The sequence below is a fragment of the Camelus bactrianus genome, chromosome 14 (genome assembly GCF_048773025.1).
Source record: "Camelus bactrianus isolate YW-2024 breed Bactrian camel chromosome 14, ASM4877302v1, whole genome shotgun sequence".
NCBI lineage: Eukaryota > Metazoa > Chordata > Mammalia > Artiodactyla > Camelidae > Camelus > Camelus bactrianus.
The window spans coordinates 4603137-4626746 of NC_133552.1; the positions used below are offsets into that span (position 1 = coordinate 4603137).

At 35.2% G+C, this 23610-nt stretch overlaps 1 protein-coding gene across 11 annotated transcripts in view; it reads left to right on the forward strand.

Moving 5' to 3' along the window:
* PAN3 (poly(A) specific ribonuclease subunit PAN3) overlaps positions 1-23610 on the forward strand; it is a 112808-nt gene that overhangs the window by 23873 nt on the left and 65325 nt on the right. For 8 of the 11 annotated variants that reach the window (XR_012511613.1, XR_012511612.1, XM_074377981.1 and 5 more), the window contains exon 5: positions 8421-8582. The exons of the other annotated variants lie outside the window; for them this stretch is intronic. Coding sequence is in view for 6 of the 8 variants with exons in the window: in XM_074377981.1 (XP_074234082.1) it covers positions 8421-8582 (162 nt within the window). In the remaining 2 variants the exon portion in view is untranslated. The remainder of the gene's footprint in view (positions 1-8420; positions 8583-23610) is intronic. 11 annotated transcript variants of the gene reach the window in all.

A 23610-nucleotide genomic window follows, 5' to 3' on the forward strand; every position in this document is an offset into this window, starting at 1 on the left:
GATAAAACACTGATCTTATGCCTGCCTTTTTTTTTTTCCCCATTTATGTGATTATTGCAGTGTAGGTTTCTGTAAACAGTGTAAATTTCTAGGGCAAGAATACACAATTAAGCTTTTGATGATGGGTAATTTTTCAGAAATGCTGCACAAATTTATATTTATACTCACGGTTGCTGGTTTTTCTATAGCCTTGAAAACACTGAGATGTAAAAGGCTTTCATGTCTTTGTCATTTTATTGTTTTACTTTTAAATTTGATTGCCAGAACTGTTGAGCTTCTGTGTTTATTGACCTTTGGTGTTTTTTCATATCTTTCACTCACTTTTCTGTTGGACTGTCTTTTTTAACTTGTTGTCAACACTTGGTATATTAAGCATTTAAGCTTCTTCTATCAGATGCTTCCGTTTCTCCCCCCATTTTGTTTTTGGTCTTGAATTTCATAAGTAATTCATGCCGTCAATTCTGAAATGTCATACTTAACGCTGATTATCTTTTATTAGGTACATTAAGAAAAGAGGAAAATATTAAGCTCCTTTTTGTTAAAATAGCATGATAATTTCCTGTCTGATGAGCTAGTGATTTTTAAACTGAAGGGACTGTCACTGTTTTTATGTAAGTTGAATCCACTATCATTTTTGTTGCTAATGGTCTATGTAGTAATCAACCTCCCTTAGCAAATGGATACGTTCTCTCCGGTGCATTTTAATTGTCAGACTTAAATATGGTATTCTTCCTGTTGTTTAACTCCAGTCTCTATTCTTTTCTTAAAATGATAGATTAGATTAGATTGAAATTTAGTATGATAGTTCTTATAGAAAAGGACTAAACTTTGAAAGACTTAATTTTATTTTCCTGCTAAATAAATGAGTACTCCAGGTTGAACTTCCGGGATTGCGTTGAGATAAAGATGTGCTTTGGAAAGAACAGATTAAATTTTGTTTTAACAAATTACTTCAACCACGTACTTTCTGTACTTTATTGTTATTGGTACTTTGTGTGCAGTGACAACTTGCTTTTGTTGAGTCAAGAAAGAGTCTTCCGGATTTATAACTGCAAGGGAATTTTATTCTATCAGTTGACTGAAAAAGGATCTCTTGAGAGATTTTTATTTTGGAGGCTTTTTTTTTGGGTGTGTGTGGTGGTTTGATGTTTAACCCTTTACCATATTTAAATATGTGACCTGGAACAGCATGCCTTTCTATATGGTGTGTGATGCTGTTGACTGAAGTCATTATCCATCTTTAGCTTTGGAGATTTTGAGGTTTTCTTCTTACCTAATAATGATAGCTTAGTAAAAGTATGGTGCATTTGCCACTTGGACCCAGGAACTCGTGGATCATTCTGAGATCATCTGATTGGCTTCATTACGCTCTACTCTGATCACTGTGTTTACGAAGTGTAGTAGCTGATATTTAAGAGCTGGGCATTACTGATGGTTCATCCCTGTTTCCCTAGGAGGTATAGGGGTCAGGAATAAATTAGTAAAGGTGAGTTTAGAATTCTCATTCACAAACATGCTAGCCTAAGTTTTAAGCTAAATTTAACCAAAGCTATGTAATTTTTCCCAACTCTATTTAATTTCCAAAATTTGTTCTCTTTGCATTTTGAAATTGGGGAGGAAAGAGTGGCTTAATTTTATTTCTTTGAATGAAGTCTCAGTAGCTAGAGCTTCTCATCGATCTCATTCATGCAGGTTATATTCAAAGAGAGATTGATTCATTTAGGAATTTGCATTTGGTCATTTTAGGATTAGCTAGAATAATGTTAAGACTGTAATATGTTAAGGAATATTAAAGAATGTGGGATGAGTTTTTTTTTAAATTGGAGGCAGAATACCATAGTTAAGAGTACGAGCTGTGAAGCCTGGCCTCATGTTAATTTTGAGATTATACAGGCAGTTTATTTTAACCTCTTCGAAGCTTCACCCATCTCATCTGGAAAGTTGGTGTTATTGTTGTGCCTATCTCATGGAATTCTGAGTATTAAATACATTGAGTATAAAGTACTTGGCCTGGCGCCTTGAGCTTGTCAAATAGTAGTTGTTGCTGCAGTCTCCTATTGCTTTTAAATCTGCAGTTTAAAAACATGCTTATCTGTTTCTGAATGTATAAGATTACTTTTGATTAACCACTGCCTGCCTTAAGTTTAATCTTAGTAAAAGGTGAAGGTATTATGAAGATATTCTGCTTCATTTCAAGATTGAATTTAAGCAAGAGTACACATATAAATAAATCAAAAGGGAAACTTCTGCTAATAAGCAAATAGGTATTTTAGCATGATTGTTGCTTTTGACAAGGGACTGAAATTCATGTAAAAACTTTTATGGTCATTACAGGAGATGTTTATTGTAAAAATAACTTTCACAACTTACAACTTTACTTATTTGCACTAAAAATATTTTAATAACTTTGGGATATAATTTTATTTTCCTACATCTTGTAATCTGGTTCTATTCTAAAGCAAAAGAAAAAAAGTTGTAGTTTCGTGTTCCAGTTTTTTAGGAATTGAATGTGGCCTTGCTTAACAGGTATTCTAACTGATTTCATTTTTGGTGGCATAAAACTGCATTGTAACATTGAGGTTTTAAGAATGGAAGTAATAACTGTTTTGTAGGCTTTCTTACATTAATGTAGATAATATTATAGTTTCTTCTCTGAGGATCTGTCTCAGTAGAGCTTAAAAATATGTTTCTTTGTATGTATTTCCTGTTTTGCTGTATTTGATATAATTCAGATCAGTTTTTACCAGGCAGAGCTCTCTGTTTTCATCCTCTCAATTTGTATGTGATTTCATCCTCTCAATGTAATGTGATTAAAAAAGGTATTTTTTAGTTTGCAGTTGTTTACCTGCCCATGAGGCTTTAACAATGACAGTCTGTTTTAACATAGACCTACTTTCTGTGACCTACCCACAATCGCTTCTACAACTGTCTTTATTTAAACAATGAAACGTAAGGAACCTAATGTATTTCCATGAAAAGCCTACAGTTAGTGATAATGAATGGCAGGACAAAATAACAGCACAATCTTTGAGACTGACTTGTTTTTGTTTTTGATTTTGAAATCTCTTAACCTGTAGAGAAAAATTGGAATCTAATCTACAATTATTTGTAGGTTTGGATTTACTAAAATCCAAGTGTATTAAAACACCCAGTTAACTAATAAATTAGATAGAGATAGCTCTCTATGTTTGTATGGAAATATGGTAATTTATTTGATTTTAAACATTTAGATGTTTTTAATCAGTTTGGGGTCTGTTTTTTCCCAGTAACTTTAGACTAACCACTGATGGTTAATGGAATTATACTCTTAAATTTAGTTCTCATAATTACAAATATGCTTAACTCTCAGGGCATTTGATTAATTGAGGGAAGACCATTGTGAACCAGAAGAGGTTATAAAAGAGAAATGCAAGTTTACTTCCAAATAAATATATAGTAAATTCTAGGCCAGAGGTTTCTGTTAGTGGACTTCAGACCCATAGGGGTGGCAAGAGGTAAGTGGCTGAGTCGTTACTGCAAAAGTCAGTGGGTTAATATATTCATTAAATATTGTCTGAAGGGACGTTAATTTTCCATATATGTGTCCTGCTATTTTCCAAGTATGTGAAGATGTTCTGATTAATAAAATGCAAATCATTTAAAAGTGCCCTTCATAGTGACTCTAAATCATCCTTCTCTGTTTCAGAGTATAAGTAGTGAAAGCAGTTATTATGTTTTTAATGTTCAAAAGGGAGTTCTTAAAATTCAGAGCATTGGAAACAATGTTGTCCTAGGATAACAATTTGATTTCTCTAGTTAGTTTTATCACTAATGATTAATTATAATATATAATAACAAAGCCTGTAATGTGAAGCATCGTAGAGATGATGCTGTTTTGCACTTTTACCAAAAGAATTGTGCTCTGAAAATTGATCTGTAACAACATTTTCTGTACAAGCAGGGGTATTTATAGAACTTTTCTTTTCTTTTTTTTTTTTTTTTTTGCTAGACTGTCAACTTTTTAGGGGAGGAGAATAGATCTTACCATTGTATTTTTAGGGAGGTAAAGAGCCCCATGCTGAAATGTTAAGTGAATGAATGAAAAAAAATGTGTGTACATTTAAGCTTCTGAACTAAAACAGTCCTAAAACCTAACTTTTACTGTTCTTCCTTTTGACAGAATCTAGAGACTTATAAATAAGTCTCTAACAAATAAGGTTAGGAATGAGAGTAGATGTCTCTTAGTCCTAAACCATTGGAATGGACTTCTGTGGACCAGGGCAAGGATTTTTGAAGAGCCAAGGCTTTGGAGGCTATGAGTAATGTTATTGAAGGCTCTGAGTATTTAGTTGAAGCTCTAATGAATTGGGATGTTGAAATAGTTGAAACCCTGTCCCTTTTTGTTTTGTGGAGTGGCTCCAGTTTCTTTCACCACACGTTGTTTCTCACCCAGGGCTTTTCCTTGAGATTCTCTAGAGCTTTAGTACTTGGGGGCGATCACCAGACCAGCAGCACTAGCAGTCTTGGGAGCTTTTTAGAAATACAGAATCTCAAGCTTCACTCTGGACCTACTGAATTAGAATCTTTATTTTAACAAGATCCCCAGAAGATTCATATATTCATTATAATCGAGAAGTGCTAGTCTGGAGTATATTTCTTCTTATTGTCCTTGAAAACTTCTTATCCTTAAAAACTATTGTTCGAGCCCTGAGTTGTTTTTCCCATGTCCAAAAAAAGAGTAAGACTATTTTCAGCTACTATCTTCTTGTGCTGTTTAGATTTTATGAAGAATGATAAAGATCAATAGTTGTGTAGTGAATCTTGAGACTTAAAGTAAAAATTGCATATGTTAGAGGGAGGAGAAAAAGAGTTACATGCTCTCCTGGATATTGTGCCACAGAAACAAAAAGACATTGGAAATTTTGGTGTTGACCTGTGTTGACTGACTAGGAAGTGGAGTAGGAAGGCTAATTATTTACTGATAGGACACGACATCTTAAAATGCTTCCATTTCATAATAATGAGGGGCTGGACTGGCAAGGCTGTCAAGAGAAGTGGGTCAGCTGGGTGACATACCTCCTTTTGTCTTGTGTGGGGGAACCATCACATCCTCAAGATGGGTCTAGGAAGGATGGCTAGCAGCTACAGGGAAGGGAAGAGGGGTTGTGCCAGTGTTTGCGCTGGAGGAGGAGTTTGGAGTTTTGTAGAACTCAGAAAACTAGGGGAAAATAAACATTTCCCACAAAATTTTGTTTGCCCTTTTGTCTCCTGATCTTCATTTTACTTTTCCATTTCCTGTAGCCTTGGCTTGCATTTAATCACCAATAGCTGTTTTTAACCCAGCAGCTCTTTCCCTGGCCAGGCCTTCACCTTCTCTTTCTGTTGCAGTTTCTGTGTTCCCATCCTTCACCTAGATCAGTGATTCTCAAATGGGCACAATTTTGTCCGCCTACTCCCACAGGCTGTTAAAGTTACTTTTGGTTGTCACAACCATGGCAGATGCTGCCATACATCTCACAGTGGCCCGTGACAGCCCTCCACAGCAAAGGTTTATCCAAAGTCTGTAGTACTGAGGCTGAGAAACCCTAACCTGAATTATTGTCAGAGTCCATTAATTGGTCTACCTGTCTCCAGTTTAATTGTCATTCGCAGGCTTTAAAGAGTTTCCCATTGCCAGCAGAATGCAGTCCAAACTCCTTGGCATAGGATGTAAAACAATTCATGGTGTTTTATTGCTTTCAAGCCTCATCTTTTGGTTGGCCCTCTACTAATGGTAGACTGAGTACTTCTAGCTTTCCCGTAACCACACAGTGCCTGTGTGCCTGTACACACTTTTCCCTTGTCTGCAATACATAATCCCCGTGTCCTGCCCTTTTTTTTTTTTTCCCCCTGTCTAGGTACACTCACTCCTCCTTCAACACTGCTCAGGTATTTGCCTTCTCTGTGAAGGCTTCTTTGCCTCTCTTCTATTTGTGTTTTGATTATATACACATTTATTATATCACAATGAGTGTGACCTGCTTGCATGACTTTGTTACCTACTAGATTATGTCCTCTTTTTGAGGGAAAGGTGTGTGTTTTATCTGTCATTGTATTCCAGGTACTTAGAACAGTTCTTGATACAAAGTAGGCTCTCCAGTGTTTAGTTGAAAATACATTTTTCCTTCAAGGTATAAATAATAGTTCATGTAATTTGGAAATTAGCTTACAGATGAGATTTTACTGTAATTTACATGTGATCTTTTTTGCCTCACCAGTCATTCTTTGTATTACTGCCCTCTTTTCACATGTCATTTATCGTCTGTTGCTTATAATGGTACTTACATGGTATTGATACCCTAGGCGTTTTCATTCACTATCAGATAGAAGGTTTTACTTCTTGTTTAGACTTTAATCTCTGGCTATTTATTGAAGAAGCTCAAATCTGTAATGATACAAGTTTGGGGATCTCCTACCTAAGAGGAAAGGACTTTGGCTAATTACTGGTTTTAGAGGGGATGGGGTGGAGGGAGAGGAATAATGAATTCCTCTTTGGAAAAAACAAGAAACATATAATAAAAGCTGTTGGGGAGGGAGAATTATACATTGGTTTTATTTAAACCCTTTTTTCTATATTTCTTAGTGCACTCCTATAAGAAAATACATTTCATTAATTGTAATAAGCAGGTTAAAAACAAGTCTGGATTTGTGATGGATCTAAATGACTGGAGAACATTTAAAGCAGTAATTTTATTGCTTTCAAATATATGACTGGAATTTAGGTGTCCTTATATAGATCCTATTTCACAGATTGTGACTTTGTTTAAATAAGTATTTGATTTGTTGAGCTCTTGGTAGGATAATCTTTAGTCCAGATATTTTCTAAAATATAAATTTTAAATTAGTGAAGGCTTAATGAAGGCTACGTTATTTTTGCTGTATGTCAAAGCCTTATAGGTGTGAACTAAGTTATTAAAAATAGATTGCTTTAAAATTCTTTGTTTTTTTAATTTAATTTTTTAATTGAAGTATAGTCAGTTTACAGTGTGTGTAAATTTCTGGTGTATAGCATAATAGTTCAGTCAAAATTCTTTCATTTATAATATGGTTCTGAAGGGTGTATTTTTATTCTCATTCGCAAAAGTTACTTGTGATGTAGATGCAGAGAGCAGTTGGTTCAGGATTGTATGGAGGTGGACATGTTTTAGCCACATGAAACGTACTAAGAGCTGTAATTACTGGGGAGGTAGGTAGTCTAGTTGCCTTTATTATGCAATTTTAATTTTTCCCCCTCCTTAAATCAAATACAGCATAGCAGAGGCCCATTTGTGGAGTGGAGAATCTAATTTACATAGAATAATTTCCATAGGCGTTATTTTCAGTATCATTTTGAAATTTAGGAATCAGGTGTTTTCTTCAAATTGGTTGTCTTTGTACTGGAAAATTATTTTCCTTACATATTTTATATAATTGACACCTGAAGAAAGTTAATTTTAACTATTTGCTTCAGCAATCTTACAACGGAACAATGAGTAATATAGATTTTCTTATTTCAGGTCTTAAGTTAGATAACTTCCCAAGAATGTGTCAGTATTCCTTAAAGGGAAAAAAAATATACAAATTCCTTTAAGGTGCAATTTTGTTCAAATTCGCTATAAAAAAGAGAAGTAAGACAGTGGAAACTATCATTAACTTTGACATGTAAAAAAGCCCTACCAACCACCATTAAGATTGTTTACTAACTTTATTATAATATTAGCCAATGAATCTATGCTTTTATTGGAGAACTTATTTAATTAATATCGGATGGTTCAAATTACTTAATTTGGAAGACCAATGAAATTTGTGTATTTTTTTTTAAGTCTGAGATTATTTCTCTTCATTGAGTACCTTAAGTTGAATGCCGACTTTAGATTGATTTGTAGTCTGCTCTAATGTGCATAGAATTTTAAAAATGAAAAAAATCCATTCCTTAGGAATTAGCTTCCTTTTTTAAGCAGAGTAGTTCTCAGGAAATAAGGTAGTGAGATGGAGAGCAGAAAAAGATAAGGTCTGAGGAATTTTTTTACCTGTATTTTGTGCCCTTGAAGCCATTTCTTCATATTGCAGTGAGAATAGGTAAGTGCCAGTGGGAAATATTTTGCAAAGCATTTACTTTGCTGATAAATTAATTTTCTATTCATTGAAGTCTTATAAAATTAGATTATATTTCATGAAAACATCTGTTGCTTTATGTAATATTGTTTTTCAGCCTGTTAGGACTGTGGGTTGTTTTGGAGGTGTGTATTGGGAGTGGGGGTGGGAAGTGATGGGTGGTGATAAGGACATTAGAGGGAATGTCTGTAAATTTTCCTTGTTTCCTATTCCACCATTCCTGATACCTTCTGTATGTTAGTTATGTTAGTTTAGATTAGTGTGGGGGATGTTAGGAGTGGCCTGGTTTCTTTCCTTCTTTTTCCTAGCCAAGGAAGTATCGCCTGGGGATGCTGGAGGAGAGGCTAGTTCCGATGGGATCAAAGGCACGAAAAGCAAAGAACCCTATCGGCTGCCTTGCTGACAGGTGTAAATCAGGAGTACCCATCAATATGGTTTGGTGGAACAGAGTCACAGAAAACAATTTACAGGTAAAAATAATTTTATTAGACATTTTTGAAAGTGAATATTTTGGCTGCTTTCTCTGTCTGTGGGGGTGGGGGGGATGGCTTAGCTGATACACTTAGGTGATTTAAAATTTTTTTTATTTTTAATTTTTATCAAAGTAAGGTTAGTGACCCATTAACTAAATGATTTTATTTGGTGGCTTCTTGAGTGTTCTCTGTTTATAGTATATTTTCCTTTTGTTTTATTAAATATAGTTTTCCTTTTTTGGATTTTGTTAACAGTTAAGTTTAATTATTTTTAACACACAAAATTTTCCAGGGTACTACATTAAAAAATCATAATATAAAATTTATTACAGAAAATCTAATTTATTTGGAATCTGAACAATAGGAAGCTCCATATATTGTCTTTTTGTACATTTTTACTAGGAGATAAAAATTGTATGTAAAGAAACTTGTCAAGTGTTGGCTCTAAAACCAACTTCAATAGTATGTTGCCAAAGAGTTATTACAGATACATTTCAGTCTTTGCATTGTCAGTGCTAATGAAAATGAATTTTTGTAACTCATAGGCTAGCTTTTGTATAACACTGAATCTGAAGTAACTACAAAATAATTTGTTATATTCCATTTGAATTTGAATTATAGTTATTCTCATATAAAGAATTTAGTAATTGTATAATACAGATAGCTCTATTAATCAAAATTTCAGTTTAACTAGAAGTAGAATATCTTTCCTCCCAAACTTTGAGTAAATTATCATTTTTAGTATATTGCTAGCCAAAAGCCTGTATATAATCCCACATACACATATCACACACAGAAAAGATGGAACAAAGTTAAAAAAATTGGTTTTATTTCTGTTACCAACCTTGCATTATGAAGGGTTCCACAGTATTTTGGTCTGTTTAGTATTACTGCCATATCAGTATCTGTGTTGCCTTGGGCACAGAAATAAAGAAGTTATTCCAAAACTATTGCAAAACATGGTATTTGTCCTAACTGAAATTTTGGTAGTATTTTTCTAAATATAAGGAAAAACAGGGAAATGGGAGTCCACATGATCAAAGACTTAAAATTTCAATGGAAATTTTTGGACGTGTCAATTATAACTAGTAATATAGCTTACTGAATTTTTATTTTTGGAATCAGGAGAGAGATTTGATGTGAATTGTTAGAATTATTTTTCAGTTTTAAAAAGAAAGTCCGAAAATAAATTGGGCCCTGATTATGTAAGAACAGATCCTAGTGGAACTGGAGCTGCTTGTCGGTTGTGGGGTGAAGCACTGACCGTGCAGAGGGCTAGCCCCTTGACCTCCCCCAACTTGTATCTCTTATCTCAGTGTCCATTTGAGGTGCTTCTTTTTATCACAGCTTGAAAAATCATTAGGTTAGTTTAATAATACATGCTGGAATTATGCTTTAGTTTTAATTTTTAAAAAGCTAGATATGCATTCAGTGTGCTAAAGATTGAATTGGTGGTATCTGAATCTAATATTTCAAATACTAATATTATTTTGTACTTCACATATGTATGTATATTTTTAAGATATGAAGAATGCCATATTAGTTTGCTCTAATACTGGAAGAGCAGTAATACCTTACACTATCTGTTGAAGTTGAAAAATACCCACCTGATGTCCATTACTGTCCTTGTGGATTCCTGAATTGGGCACCTGGTATTGTTTATGCAGAGCAAAGAGCGTATCAGTACACTTTTTTTCTTTTGGGGTTTCTATCTTTTTGTTCTATAAGAGAAATGATTTATATAAATAAATTCTGCACTAATTCTTTTTAATTTTTTGCATATAAAACTTTTAAAGGATTGTGTAGTCAGACATATTAATCTTTCCTTTTTCTATTGTTTCCTTTCCTTTAAAGCTTAGGTCTTCTCAATTCTAAGGTCAGAGAAATATTTATCTGTTTTATTTTAGTGATATATAGCTATGTTTCTTTTAAATGATTACCTTGTGCCAGGCACTGTGCTAAGCTCTTTATATATTTTGTGTCTTTTGGTCTTCCAAATAGCTTATGGGACAAATTTTATTGTTAAATGAAAAAGTGTCTGCAGAGAAGCTAAGTAACATTAGGGTGAAACGGTAGTCGGTAGAGGAGCCGAAATTTGAATCTACGTTTGTCAGGCTTCAGAATCTCTTCACTTTTTGTAACATGGCTCTGACTGTATTATTGTGATAATTGGCTCAATTATCTAACTGGTAACTGAACTTCTATAGGACACCTTTTTTTAAGGATGAGAATGCATACTTAGTTTTCAAGACATGGACTGTAACTTATGCATAACTCTACAGTATTTATGAGGCCAGTCTTTTTCCCTCGTGATCCACTTTTTTTTCTCAGTGACATTTCTTTCTAGAACTTTAAACATTTCTTTACACTGATTTCTTAATCTTGTCCTGATATCTTTTTGGAAAACAAATTTTGAAAACAGAAGTTTTTCCACCTCTGAAAACAAAAGAAAACTAACCAAACAACTAACCAACACAAATCTTAAAACAACAACAACAATCACAGAAACTTTCTTTGAAAGTTTCTACCTGAATCATTTGTAAGTGCATTTATTTGCTTCAGTGCCGGATTTCTTTCAAGAGCCCTATGATTCCCACTTAGTGCTTAATAATCTTTTATTTATTTTCTACCAAGAATCTCTTGATATGGAATAGTCTGTCTCCTGAACTCATGACAATTGTAAAACAGTCATGCATGCTTTCATTCTAAAAATATATATATATAATATGCTAATCAGAAAATAAAAGAAACTTAATATTTTCCTTATATTGTACAGGTAGGTTGGTGGAGTCTAAATTTATTTTTCATATGGCTATTGGAGATACTGATAGGGCCCATCTGGCCTCCTTTACTGCTTTTGTGGAGTTCCCTCCTAGGGAGTCTTGAAATGGATTCTATTCTTTTCTCTGCTTTCTTTACAACCCATTTTTTTCCTTCAATGCTTGCAGTTTGGTGTTGTCAAAATTTTGCTGAAACTGCTCTCAAAGTTTATCAGAGATCTCCTTAATCAACAGACCCAGCAGTTCGCTCCAATACTTAGTACTGCTGGCTGCCTTATTATTTGAAACTCTTTCCTGTGTGCATTCTTGACTCTATTTCATCCCTGGCTTCTTGTGAGCTTCTATCCTTGACTCACTTGTTCTTTGCTTTCCCCTGTATGCCTGAAGTCTTAAATTTTTATTTCTATTAGAAGTGTGTTCTGAGTTCAAGACCCAAATCTTTCATGCCTCCTGGTATCCTTGCATGTAGATACAGATCCCTCTGTCACTGCAGATTTGGCATGTCTGAAACAGTGTGTGTTTTCTGTTCTCCAGATACACTGCTTCTTTTGTATTCTCTTACGTTCCTTCTTCAGTTAATGGCTTTATCATCTTCCCAGTTACTGAGACTACATATCTTCACTTCTTCCCTGTTATCACCCACATTCCACCATTTATTATGAGAAGGAAATTACTGAGGTTTGACTGCCGATTAATTGAAAGATGATGCATTGGGCAGCTTACATTTGCCATCATATTAAAGTCTTACCACAATGATGACATATTATCCCCATTTGACAAATGTGGAAATTGCAATTTAGAAAAGGCTTATTATTCTTAGTAAGTGATACAGATGGGATTCCAGCCCAGATCTATTAAATTTTAGTCCTGAGATTTCCTACTGTATCTTCTGCCTCTAATCCCCATTCCTTAAAATTCTGCAGTATCTTTTTCTTCTTTCCTTTTTTTAATACAACTGACATAGAATATACCCTAAGTGTATTTTCTGAATAATTTTTGTCAAATCCCTTCAGGGTCTGTTCTGCCTTTTAGGGCTGTCTCTTTTTAACTGTCTGCACATACTAAATTCTAATCATATGGAATCTTTCATACCTTATATGATATGAAATGCCATGTCAGTTCTCAGTACCTTTATATCTCTGTACCATTGTTAATCGAGACTAAAAAAAAAAAATCTTTCTTCCCTTTGCCTTTGAGAGTAGCTCAAATGCTACCTTTTCTGTAAATACTTGTTCCAACACTTCAAAGAAAATTTTTTTTTTTACTGTTTTCACAATACTTGGTGTCATTTAACTGTTGATCTCATTCTGTTTTATATTAAGTTCGTTTACCTGTTTATCTTTTCCCACTGGATTGTAAATATGTGTGACTAGGCATGTGTTGTTTATTTTTGTACCCTTAAGGTATTTTGCTTATCTCTGAATGTTGTTTAATTTTCTTTTCTTAGGTAGTATGTGAAATTTGTGGTAATTTAAGAATTTGTATATTTTGAAAAGTTGATCATAGGTTTTTTGGGATTTATAGCCACCGTATATTATTATTGTTTAGTTTTATTATCACATATGATTTAGAACATAGGGTGGTGATTTCTTTTGAAAGATTAACGGATCTTTTTTTTTTTCGTTTTTTGTTTTGTTTTTTTAAAGTCAAAATTTAACATTTTCCAAGTGAGACCAGCCTAGGTTCTTGGACTCTTGCATCAATATTAATTGATAAGAGGCCAGATGAGAAATTCAGGCAAGGCTTTATTGGGGCTCATGCTGTAGCACAAAGGAGCAAAAACAAGTAACAGGTGCCCTTCTTTGCTCCCCAGAGGAGGGTGTGTGTGGCAAGCTGCTTCCTTAAATGGGGTGAGCGTAGGGGCGGGTCAGTGGTTCGGGCCAGAGGATTGGCTTAGATGGTCTGCCTACCCCCTTGGTGCTGTGTGCAGGGATCATGCATAGTACCTGCTTTTGTTACCAACACCTCAGAAGTGCCTTTTGGGTTTCTGGTCTTTTTGTATCTTGTTCATAATTGCCCCCACTGTGTGCTGTTACTTTTCATCCCTTCTACTAAGTTTCTTTGTATTCTGAATCTTGAGGAGATGTTTGTCCAGATGCAGGCACTCCAGTAAAGGATTCCAGCCTGTCTCGCAAGTATTTTTGATTTTTAAAAAAAAAATTGTTAAAGTTTAGTTGACTTACGGTGTTTCAGGTGTACAACAGAGTGATTCAGTTATACTGATATTTTTCAGTTTTCTGAGCCTGGTTGGTAGTAGTCTTTCTTACTTCTTGACAGTGCTGTGAAGTGACAGAGCGTCTCCATTTTGTACTTTTCTCATGGTCTCAGTCTAAACACCAAGCAGGTGGCAGATGGAAGGTCACCTGAGACTCCACATTCTTTATTTCACCTAAGTGCAAGTTCACTTTTATCTCCGCCTAGGATGATTGCCCACTGCTCTGCCTGACCAATCTGTATGTGGATTCACGAGTTTTCGTTTGTTCTGTGATTCCTTAATTCAAATGCCATTGTTCAGGATTGAAATATTACCTACCTTCCAGAATTGTTGTCAGGATTCAAATTTCTAAGCACATGGTGGTTTGTGCTCTCACCCCTAAACTTTGTCTTTATGTTTATTTTGGGCGCTGTCTCTCAGTTAATGGTGCTCAGATGTATGTGGCATCGTGCTGGATATAGTATGAGGCAGTGACACTGAATGTCTTTTAGGGGCTCTCATTTTAATGCTGACTCATTTGAATAGTTTTAAAAATTATTTTGAAAATGGTTGTTTTGAAGGGATAACAGTGTGTTCCCATCCCTCCTGTAAGAATTAGATGTCAACTTGAATGGAAGGCTGGGACATGCATGATTTTGTAAACTTCTCAGGGTATTTATTGTAGGTTAAGATTTACCTAAAAGTAATGACATATCAAATAAAGTCTTCCTCATTTTGTCTTAGGCCTTTGGAAATAGTGGGGTTATGAATCATAAAGTACTAGCATTCTGTTGCTTTAGCCTACCCTGGGAATGGTGCTGTGGGGTGTGAGAGTCATACTTGTTAACACCTCTTTTGATGGAGTTTTTCCCCCTGCGGTCTGATTAAATGGTGTTTCTTGTTAAGTGTTTTATTTATAAGAATACTCACATTAAAGTCTCTTGGCCCACAAATTCTTCTGTGAATTCTAGTTGCTTATTACTGGTGCTTTTAAGATCCTAGGGAGGTTTTAGAAATTCACTGGATGTACTTCACTCCTTAGTTATCACTGATTTTTTCATGTTATTTAAGAAGATTTCTAGTTTCTATGCCCCAGGAGATGGAGTTTTTTTGAGTTTTAGATGGAGTGGATTCGAATTTATAAGCGTGAAGCTTCAGCCTCTCCGCTCAGAGTTCCTTAGGGCTTTGAGAAGTCACAGAACTAGGGTGCAGCTAGAATGACACTACTGTAGATGTTCTACCTTGTCACCCCCAGCACATCCCAGATCTGTTCTTTTCTCTTCTCTGTAGCTGCTCTTCTAAAACTTTAACGTTCTCCGCAAACCTGCTCATGGCCTCTCTGTCACTTTTGACTAAATGCCTTGTGCTCTTTAGAGGAGGGGAAAAGAGGGCATGGAGAATGACTTGCCTCGTGTGTTGATTTCTTACCTGTGCACGTTTTCACTCATACCCTTCCGTATCCCTCCTGTCTCAGACAAGAGGTGCTCCTTTACTACCTGCTTCAGAGCCTGTCTTTAGTCCCTCTAGCAATTTATTTCATGATTTATCCCTTTTCAGCTTTAGGCAGACTCTCCCTTGACGTGATTCCTTCTTCCCAGCATAGACATGTCATGTTTAGTCTCGTCTGTTTTGGAACCCCAGGACCAAGGAATGCTACATGAGGAAATGTTCTGTGGAAACATTTGGAAAACTTGTGATACAATTAGAGAAATGCTTCCTACTTAGTGCTACTTTTCACCTTTCATTCATCCCTCAATCCCTAGTGCTCGCCTTTCCCTCTTAGTGCTCTACTGAAACTCTTTTTGCTAAGGTTCCCTAACTACCAAAATTGACCATTCTCACTTCTGCTGCTTTGTGATGTAGTCCATTCCTCTTTCCTTGGAACTGTTGTACCCCTGGCTCTTAGACAGTTCTTTGTTAGTCTCTCTCAAGGACCCCTTGTCTGTTGCTGTGCCTCCGGGACTCCCCCAGGCTCTGTCCTTGACGCTCCTCTTTCCCTCCCCACGGTGCCCCCGGGGATCTCACTGCCTTCATTATTTCATCTGCTCCTGATTCATAGTTGACTTTTAGATAATTTTTTTCTCTTCCCAGTCCTCTGCACTCACTCTGAATTCTAGCTTCTTCTGGACATCTTCATTAGTATGGCATAAGGCTTTTTAAAATTCAGTATGTCTAAATCCAGTTGTCTAACTTGTGAGTTCTTGATTCTTCTGTCCTCTGTGTCTGCCACATCCTTCAGCCACTAAGATCTGTTGGTTGTGCTACTTTGAAATGCTCTTTACTTTTACTGTTACCGAGGTGCAGTTTGGGCTCACCTTCATTTCTTACCTGGGCTATTATTGTAGTCTCTTTCATGGTTTCTGCTTCTGGTCTTATGTTTCAAACCACTAGTTGAATGATTATCTGATCTTGTTTCTCATCTTTGTCTTCTGTTCTTTGTCATTAGAATAAAATCCAAATCCCTTAGAAAGGTCCCGGGGGTGTCTCTGGATCGCACTGTGAGTACTGGTGCAGACCCGCTCAGCTGTCTGCAGCGCCTGACAAGTAACATGCTCTTCCCGCCTCTGCCTCTGCACGTTCAGTTTCTTTGAACATTTGCTTTGCTTACTGTGGCCTTCTCTCTGTCTTGACTCAGCAAACTTGTCTTTTAGGATTCATTTCAAACTTATGGTCTTAGGACCTAATCACTTTCCCATAGCTCTTATGTTGCTATGATTAATGTGTGTGTAACTTTTGTCTTACAGGCTAGCAATGTATGGCACACTATAGACACTTAGTATTTTGTGAAATTGGGTTCAAGGTACATTCTATATATGTGAAATGCTGGCCTGTAAACTGCTAGAACATGGTGCCTGTGTTTTGTGTATGTTTTTCACATTGCCTAGCACAGGGCCTTTTATTATTAACTATTCAAATAATTGAATGAATTAACCTGCATTAATGATTATATTGTAAGGTGAGTATTTGGCCTAAAATTTAATGTTCTGAAATTTAATGCTTTGTACATTTTCTTAATCTTTTCCTTTGGTACAGTTTCATGACATAAAATATCATCATGGGAAAATGTTTGAAAAATCTAAATATATGTTAAAATTTGTGATTAAATCTGGCAGGACTCTGGGCTAGAGAGAATGCCTCTAAGTAAATCTCTCTTACTGTGCAATGTGACACATAGGTTTTTACTGTTACGTAATTATGGACAGAAGACATACATGGGTTTACAAGGTAATTACCGCTGTACAGGGTAGTTACCACCTCTGAAATGTGGCGATGGTCTTCCACTCTCCTGGACAACTCATGGACTGATCTGAATGGATATTTGTGCTCCTTTTAGGTAGAGTAATATTTTTTTCCAGCTTTATTGAGGTAGTTGACACATAAATAGAAAGAGTAATACTGAGGATGAACTAGGCAGATTATTGAGATTGCTTCTGTGACCGCTAATGATTACTGTTATTGGAGAACTCTGACTTTGACATGATAAAAGGAGCGTTTCATTTGTTTCTGTTTTTAAATGGTTTCTATCCTCCAGATACAGATTTTGCTTTTTTATCTACATTGCTCCTACTAGTCTCAGTTTGAATATTGCATATTCTATGCGACTTATGGTAGTACCACTTCATTTAGGGATGATGGTTTGCAAAGGAAAGGGAATGGTGTAAATGGCTTTGTAATTTACAAATCTTAAACTTTCTGAAAAGTTTTTTGGTAAAAATTACATATACTTATCGAAAAAAATACAAATACTACAGAGAAGTACAAAGAAGGAAGCAAAAATGTCTTCAGTTCCCTCACCACCTAGGGGCACAGTCTCACTTAATGTTTTAGTGAGCATCTTTAGTTGTCATCCTTTTACACACCTGCATACAGACACAGACACACACAGACACGCCTTCTCTTTCTCCCCTTCCCTCCCCTCCCCTTTCTCTTAGGCATGTGCACACCATTTTACAAATAGCAGTTTGGTATAATTACTGTTTTGTGGCCTAATTTTTATTTTATTTTATTCTCAGTAGTGGTATGAGCCTCTTATCTTGGTAAATATATCAATTCACATGATTTTTAATGGCTACACACTGTTCTATGTACTGTAATCCACATAACTGGATCCTTATTGATAGATATTTTAGTTATCTGCCTCTCTCCTTTAAAAAATCATTTAAAAATGTGCTAAATGTAATCTTTCCTACTTGTGTGATTTTTTTTTTTTTCCACTTAGTCTAAATTACTAGATGTGGGAGTACTAGGTCAAAGGGCATGCTTATTTTTCATTTTGATGCATAGTATCAAACTGTTCTCAAGAATAGTGTTACCCATTTCTGGAAAACTTTTGAAAGATGAACTCACGAGCATCTTTGGAAATTCAAGTACCCATAGTTTTCATGCTCTTAAATACAGAGAATTACTTTAAGCTGAGTTCATGAAAATTTTCATTAACTATGATAACATAAAGCTTATTACTAATTGATTTTCATCTGGCAGATTCTGGTATACACGTGCTACTTTCCCCTTGAGACAGTCAAATTATTAGTATGAGAACTTGTATTTAAAAGAACACTGATGTGAATCTCTTGGAAGCACTAGTGACCAGCTTTCCTCCACTGTCTCCACAAATCTAAATCTGGCTTATTTAGAAAATCATATTTCCTCTGTCAGGATGTTTATCAGAGGGCTCAGTTTGCTTCAGAAAATTTTCAAATTGTGATATTAGACTAATTTCACAGTAGTTTAGTATTTATATTTAGCTTTTAACTTACGAGATGAAACTTGACTGATCTTAAGTAGATCAGTTTCTGAATAACCCAGAAGTTGGATATATTTTGATACATTTTAAATTGACCATATTTGGATATACTTGAAATATGGAGAAATGACAACCCATTAAGTAAAAAAAAAAAAACCTTCTGGAAACGTGAAGTTGGAGGTTCTGGTTAGCCATTTGACTTCTCCTTTCCATCGTACATTGTTCCTCTTTATTCTGTGTTATTTATGAACACTGGAGACTAGTGGAAATAGCTCTGAACAGTGCTGCCCTTCATGTCCATGGGTCTCATCTTTTCATGCCTCTTAAGATAATTTTATCAAAGCAAAATATTTGACTATTTCTGCCTTTTTTCCTCACTATCAGCACCCCATCTTCTACCTTTCCAAATAATTGAGTGGAGCCCTTGCCAGAAAACACAAACACACACACAAACCCTCTACCTTGGACATGAATCTTTTGAATTAGTCCCAACTAGGCTCCTTTGTCACTCCGAAGAGGGCAGAAGAGTAGTGAAGATGGGAGATTTTGTGAAAAAAATATACAAAGCTAAGATTAGTATCAACATTTTATCTCTCTTTTTCAAAATGATTTCACTCAGTTAAGGACTAAAGTCATTAAACAACTTCCCATTTCCCCCTCATTTTTCTCCTCTTCTTCTTCCTTTCTTTTTCTGCCTTTCTCTCTCTTATCCTGGCTGAAAAGTAGAAGTAGAATGATTGGAGTTGAGCAAGACTGGAGTCCAGTTGGTCCGTTGGGACAATGTTGCAATAAACCTGAGTTGAGATGATAACAGCCTTAACTTAGGGCTTTGACAGTGACGTGGGTAGAAGTAGGTGAAAGTATTTAGGATGTAGAATAGACTCCATGACTTGATGCTTCAAAGATAGATTATCAAAAGGATAGTTGTGACATACTTTATCTGTTTAGGAAAGAGATTATATAGAAAGCACAATAAAACTTGAACAGAAAAACCAACTTTATATGGAAGTAATGTATTTTTTCATAAATAGTTTGAATTGAGGGTTGCAAAGTACCTCTTTGTGGGTGTCTGATCTAACCAAAACAAGGAGTTGGCTAAGTTTTATATATTTATAGCTTAAGATGAAATTTGGAACGCTTTGTTTTGAAAACATCACCACTGCATTTGTCTTCTGGGCCACGATGGAAGAACAGGAATTAGACTTACCCTCTCTCCAGAAACAGCTAAAAAACTGAACAAAATATATGAAACAACAGTTTTCAAGGCGTTAGAGGTCAGGCAGTGAAGGACGATGATCCTTGACAGATGGGAAACCAAGGAGGTGAGCCCCATGATTACCTTAGCGTACTGTCTGGAGGCAGTATCCAGGCCTGGTGCCTGGAGTGGGACTTCAAGTGGAGTCTAGTGATCTCTCTAATTAAGGAGACCAAACTAGAAGTTTACAGAAGCCAATGTGGTTATAGTTACCAGAGAAGTACTAGAGAGGAGAGAGCTCATACATAGAGAGCTTTGGTTACTTGCAAAAGTTCCCCTTGAATTTTTATCTGAGTACTGATCAGAGAGTAGTAGTGAGGAGGCTACTTAAGCTGGAAAAAGAAATTCTTGAAAAGATCACAGAAACAGTTCTCAGAGCTCATGCAAGGCCGAGAGTTGTTCCTGTTCTCACCAGCCAACATGGGAGACATCATAATTCATGAAGCGTTAAGTAGGGTGATGGGAAGTCTTTTGCCTCAGTAGTTGGACCAAAATAGCCTTAGACTAAACGCTACCCTCATTTTTCCTAATGAAGCTTAAAATAGCAAGACCTGAAAGAATCAGACTAATTTTTAAGTGGTTTAATGACAATGGAGAACAAAGCACAAGGATATTTATAACAATTAAAAAAAAATCTAGCACTCAATGAGATAAAAGTAACAATATTTGGCATCCAATCAAAAATTACCAGATATGCAAAAAGTAATCCAATATGACTGGTATCCTTAGAAGACAAAGACATACCAGGGATGCATGGGCGCAGAGAAAAGGGCTGTTGCTGTGAGAACACAGTGACATGATGGCTTTCTTCAAGCCAAGAAGAGCTGTCTCAGGAGGAATCAAACCTCTTGGCACGTTGATCTTGAACTCTCACCTTCTAGAACTATGAGAAAATAAGTTTTTATTGTTTAATCCACTCAATGTGTGACATTTTGTTATGGTCCTAGCAGACTAAGACAGTCAGTGGTAAGTTAAATATGTATATACTGTAGAACCTAAGACAGTCACTACAATAACAGAACAGAGAGGATTACAGCTAACAGACCAGGAGAGGAGATAAAATGAAGTTTTAAACAGTCAAGTTAATCCCAAAGAAGAACAAATAGCAAATAGCCAGACGGTGAGTAGATTTAAACCCAACCATGTTGGTAATCACAATAAATGTAAGTAGTCTAGACATCCCAATAAAAAGGTAGAGATTTTCAGATTGGATTAAAGAAAAAAGCAAACTCCACCTGTAAGAAGCTGACAAGAAAGCTACTTTAAATATAAACATGAAGTAGGTTGAAAGTTATACTATGCACTGGTCAAAAGACAGCTGGCATAGCTGTGTTCCTATCAGACAGAGTAGATTTCAGAGCAGAGAATATACTGGGAACACATTAGATAAAGATAAAGGGGACAGTTCATTAGGAGCATAGATACACCATTCTTAGACGTTTATGCACCTAGTAACAGAAGGTTAAAGTATATGAGACAAAGACTAGTAGAATTGCAAGGAGAAATAGACAGTGTTAGGGATTTCAATACTCCTCTCTCAGTAATAGAAGAGAAAGAAAATCAGTAAGAGGGGTAGAGGGTATAGCCCAGTGGTAGAGCACATGCTTGGTGTGCACAAGGTCCTGGGTTCAATCCTCAGTGCCTGTTAGGAAGAAAAAATAAAATTAAAAGGAGATGGGAGATGAACAACTCAATCAGTTTGGTATTTATAGAACACTGTACAACAAGAACTAAATACATATCCTTTTCAAGTGCACGTAGAATACTGACCAAGACAAACTAGTTCTGGGTCATGGAATAAATCTCAGTAAATTAAAAAAGTCCAAGTCATACAGATGTGTTCTCTGACCACAGTAGAATTAAATTAGAAACCAATAACAGAATCTTGGTTTCTTGAAGAATCAAGTATTTGGAAACTGAAAAACGCACTTCTAAATATCACTCATGAATCAAAGAAGAATTAGAAAGGGAAATTTAAAAGTATTTTGAACTGAATGAAAATGAAAACAGGTCAGTAGTTGTGCCACTGAAACAGTAATCAGAGGGGAAATTTATAGCACTAAATGCCTGTATTAGAAAAGGAGAAATTTTCCCAAATCAATGATTATCACTGAATATTAATCAGTACAAAATGAATGAAATATTAATAGAGGCAATGACATGGATGAATCCTGATACAAAGTGAATGAAGCTAGTAAAAAATATACCCCAGGACAAACATATGTATGTAAGATTCATTTATATTAAATTCTGGGAAATCCAGACTAATCTGTAGTGACAGAAAGCTTATCATTGGTTGCCTGGAGTCCAAAGCAGGGGAGCAGAAGGGAACGGGCGGGAGGGATTTCATGAAAGTTGGGGAAACTTTGGGGCATGATGGAGATAGTGATTTTCATGATTTGGGTAGTGACCTCCTATTGTCCACCTATGTCAAGAGTTATCAAAGTTTACATTTAAGTATGAGCAGTTGTTAAATGGCAGTTACCAGAATAAAACTGTTAAGAAAAATTTACCGGGTCATTCATGTTTCATTTGGAATAGAAAGATCACTGTTAGCAGCTTGTGAAGCTATTGGGAGGTAGAGCAAGTTAAGCTCATTACAAGGAGATATACTTTGGAAAATATTTTATGTTTTTTTGAGTTTACTATGTACTTTTTAAAAGCCTGACCAATATTCAGGGATACTAGTGATTTCTCAATCATTTGTCACATCACCTTAAGGCAACTTTCTAGGTCTTACAGACCTTTTGGCATATTTTCAATGAAATATTGCATAATATTTTGTGTTCTGTTTTCATTTAGTATAAACTTCTTCCTGTCATTCTATCTAATTAAAAAAAATGGCTGAAATTTTTATTTTGTTGCACTGTTTATTAAATTAGTCCCTTAATTAATAGAATTGAATAATTTTATTGTGTTCTTAATAAGTACTCTTACTTGTAGTGGAGTCCAGCAGAGTATTAAATATTGAATTATACTTTAAAAGTAACAGTTTCCAGGGAATCATATAGAAAAGTATAAAGTTGTTTTAATCCTGAGTTAGAAACCTCATTAGGAAATTATTTCATTTGTTAAAAAAAGCTTTATTGGTCATTTGTAAATAGGAAATACTCTCATTTTGTTTGGTTAGGATGTCTGAATTGAATAATTATTATTTCATTTAAAATATAATGACATTAATTAGACAACAGTACTTTTTAAGCTGAGGGTCGTAACTCCTGATTTAGTATATTTTTGTCCAGTGAGTAGGGACAGGGATCATATCCAAATGTTGGGGGATGATGTCAGTTTGGAGAACTCACAAAATAAAATGGACTTGGTTGTTTTGGATGTGAAAGTTGCAGTGTAGATTTAAGTGTATGAGAACCTAAAATCTGTTTTTATTAATGAATTCTCACAAAGTGAATGTATTATTTGACTTAAATAAACATTGATTTTTTTCCAAATGTACATTTAAAGCTGTTTAAGATATGAATGAAAATTAGAATTTAAAATATGAGTAGGAATTAGAACAGAAATTATGGATAGAAATATAATTATCTGTATATTAAAAAACCCATACATTTATTATTATAGGAATATGGCTAGAAAGTTATGAAGGGATTATGTAAATCATAGGGCAGGAATAGTAAAACTTTGATATTCTTTTTCACTATTTCTTTTCTCATTTATTCCATTCTCTGTGGTGGTGGTGAAGTTAGACAAATTTATGTTACCCAAGTCCTTGAGTCTTCTTTCTAGATATGACTTTCACCTCCTAAAGCCAAAAGAAATTGTTTATTTTCTAATGAGCAGAGATTTCATTTTCATCAACAATGTGATCCTGGTTTTAGTTGCCGGTTTTGCTTTATCTTTCAAAACAAGTAATACTCTTTTTAACATGTTAAAGGTGTATGTCCATGCTATCTTATTACTTCATAAAACCCTTATTTATGTCTTAAATGAGTAATATTAAAGTGGTTTTAAGGATGCATTTTTATTATTTTAACTAATTTTACCATGAAAAAATATTCTAATTATTATAATTTATTTCTTGAAGTGTTTCTTTAAGT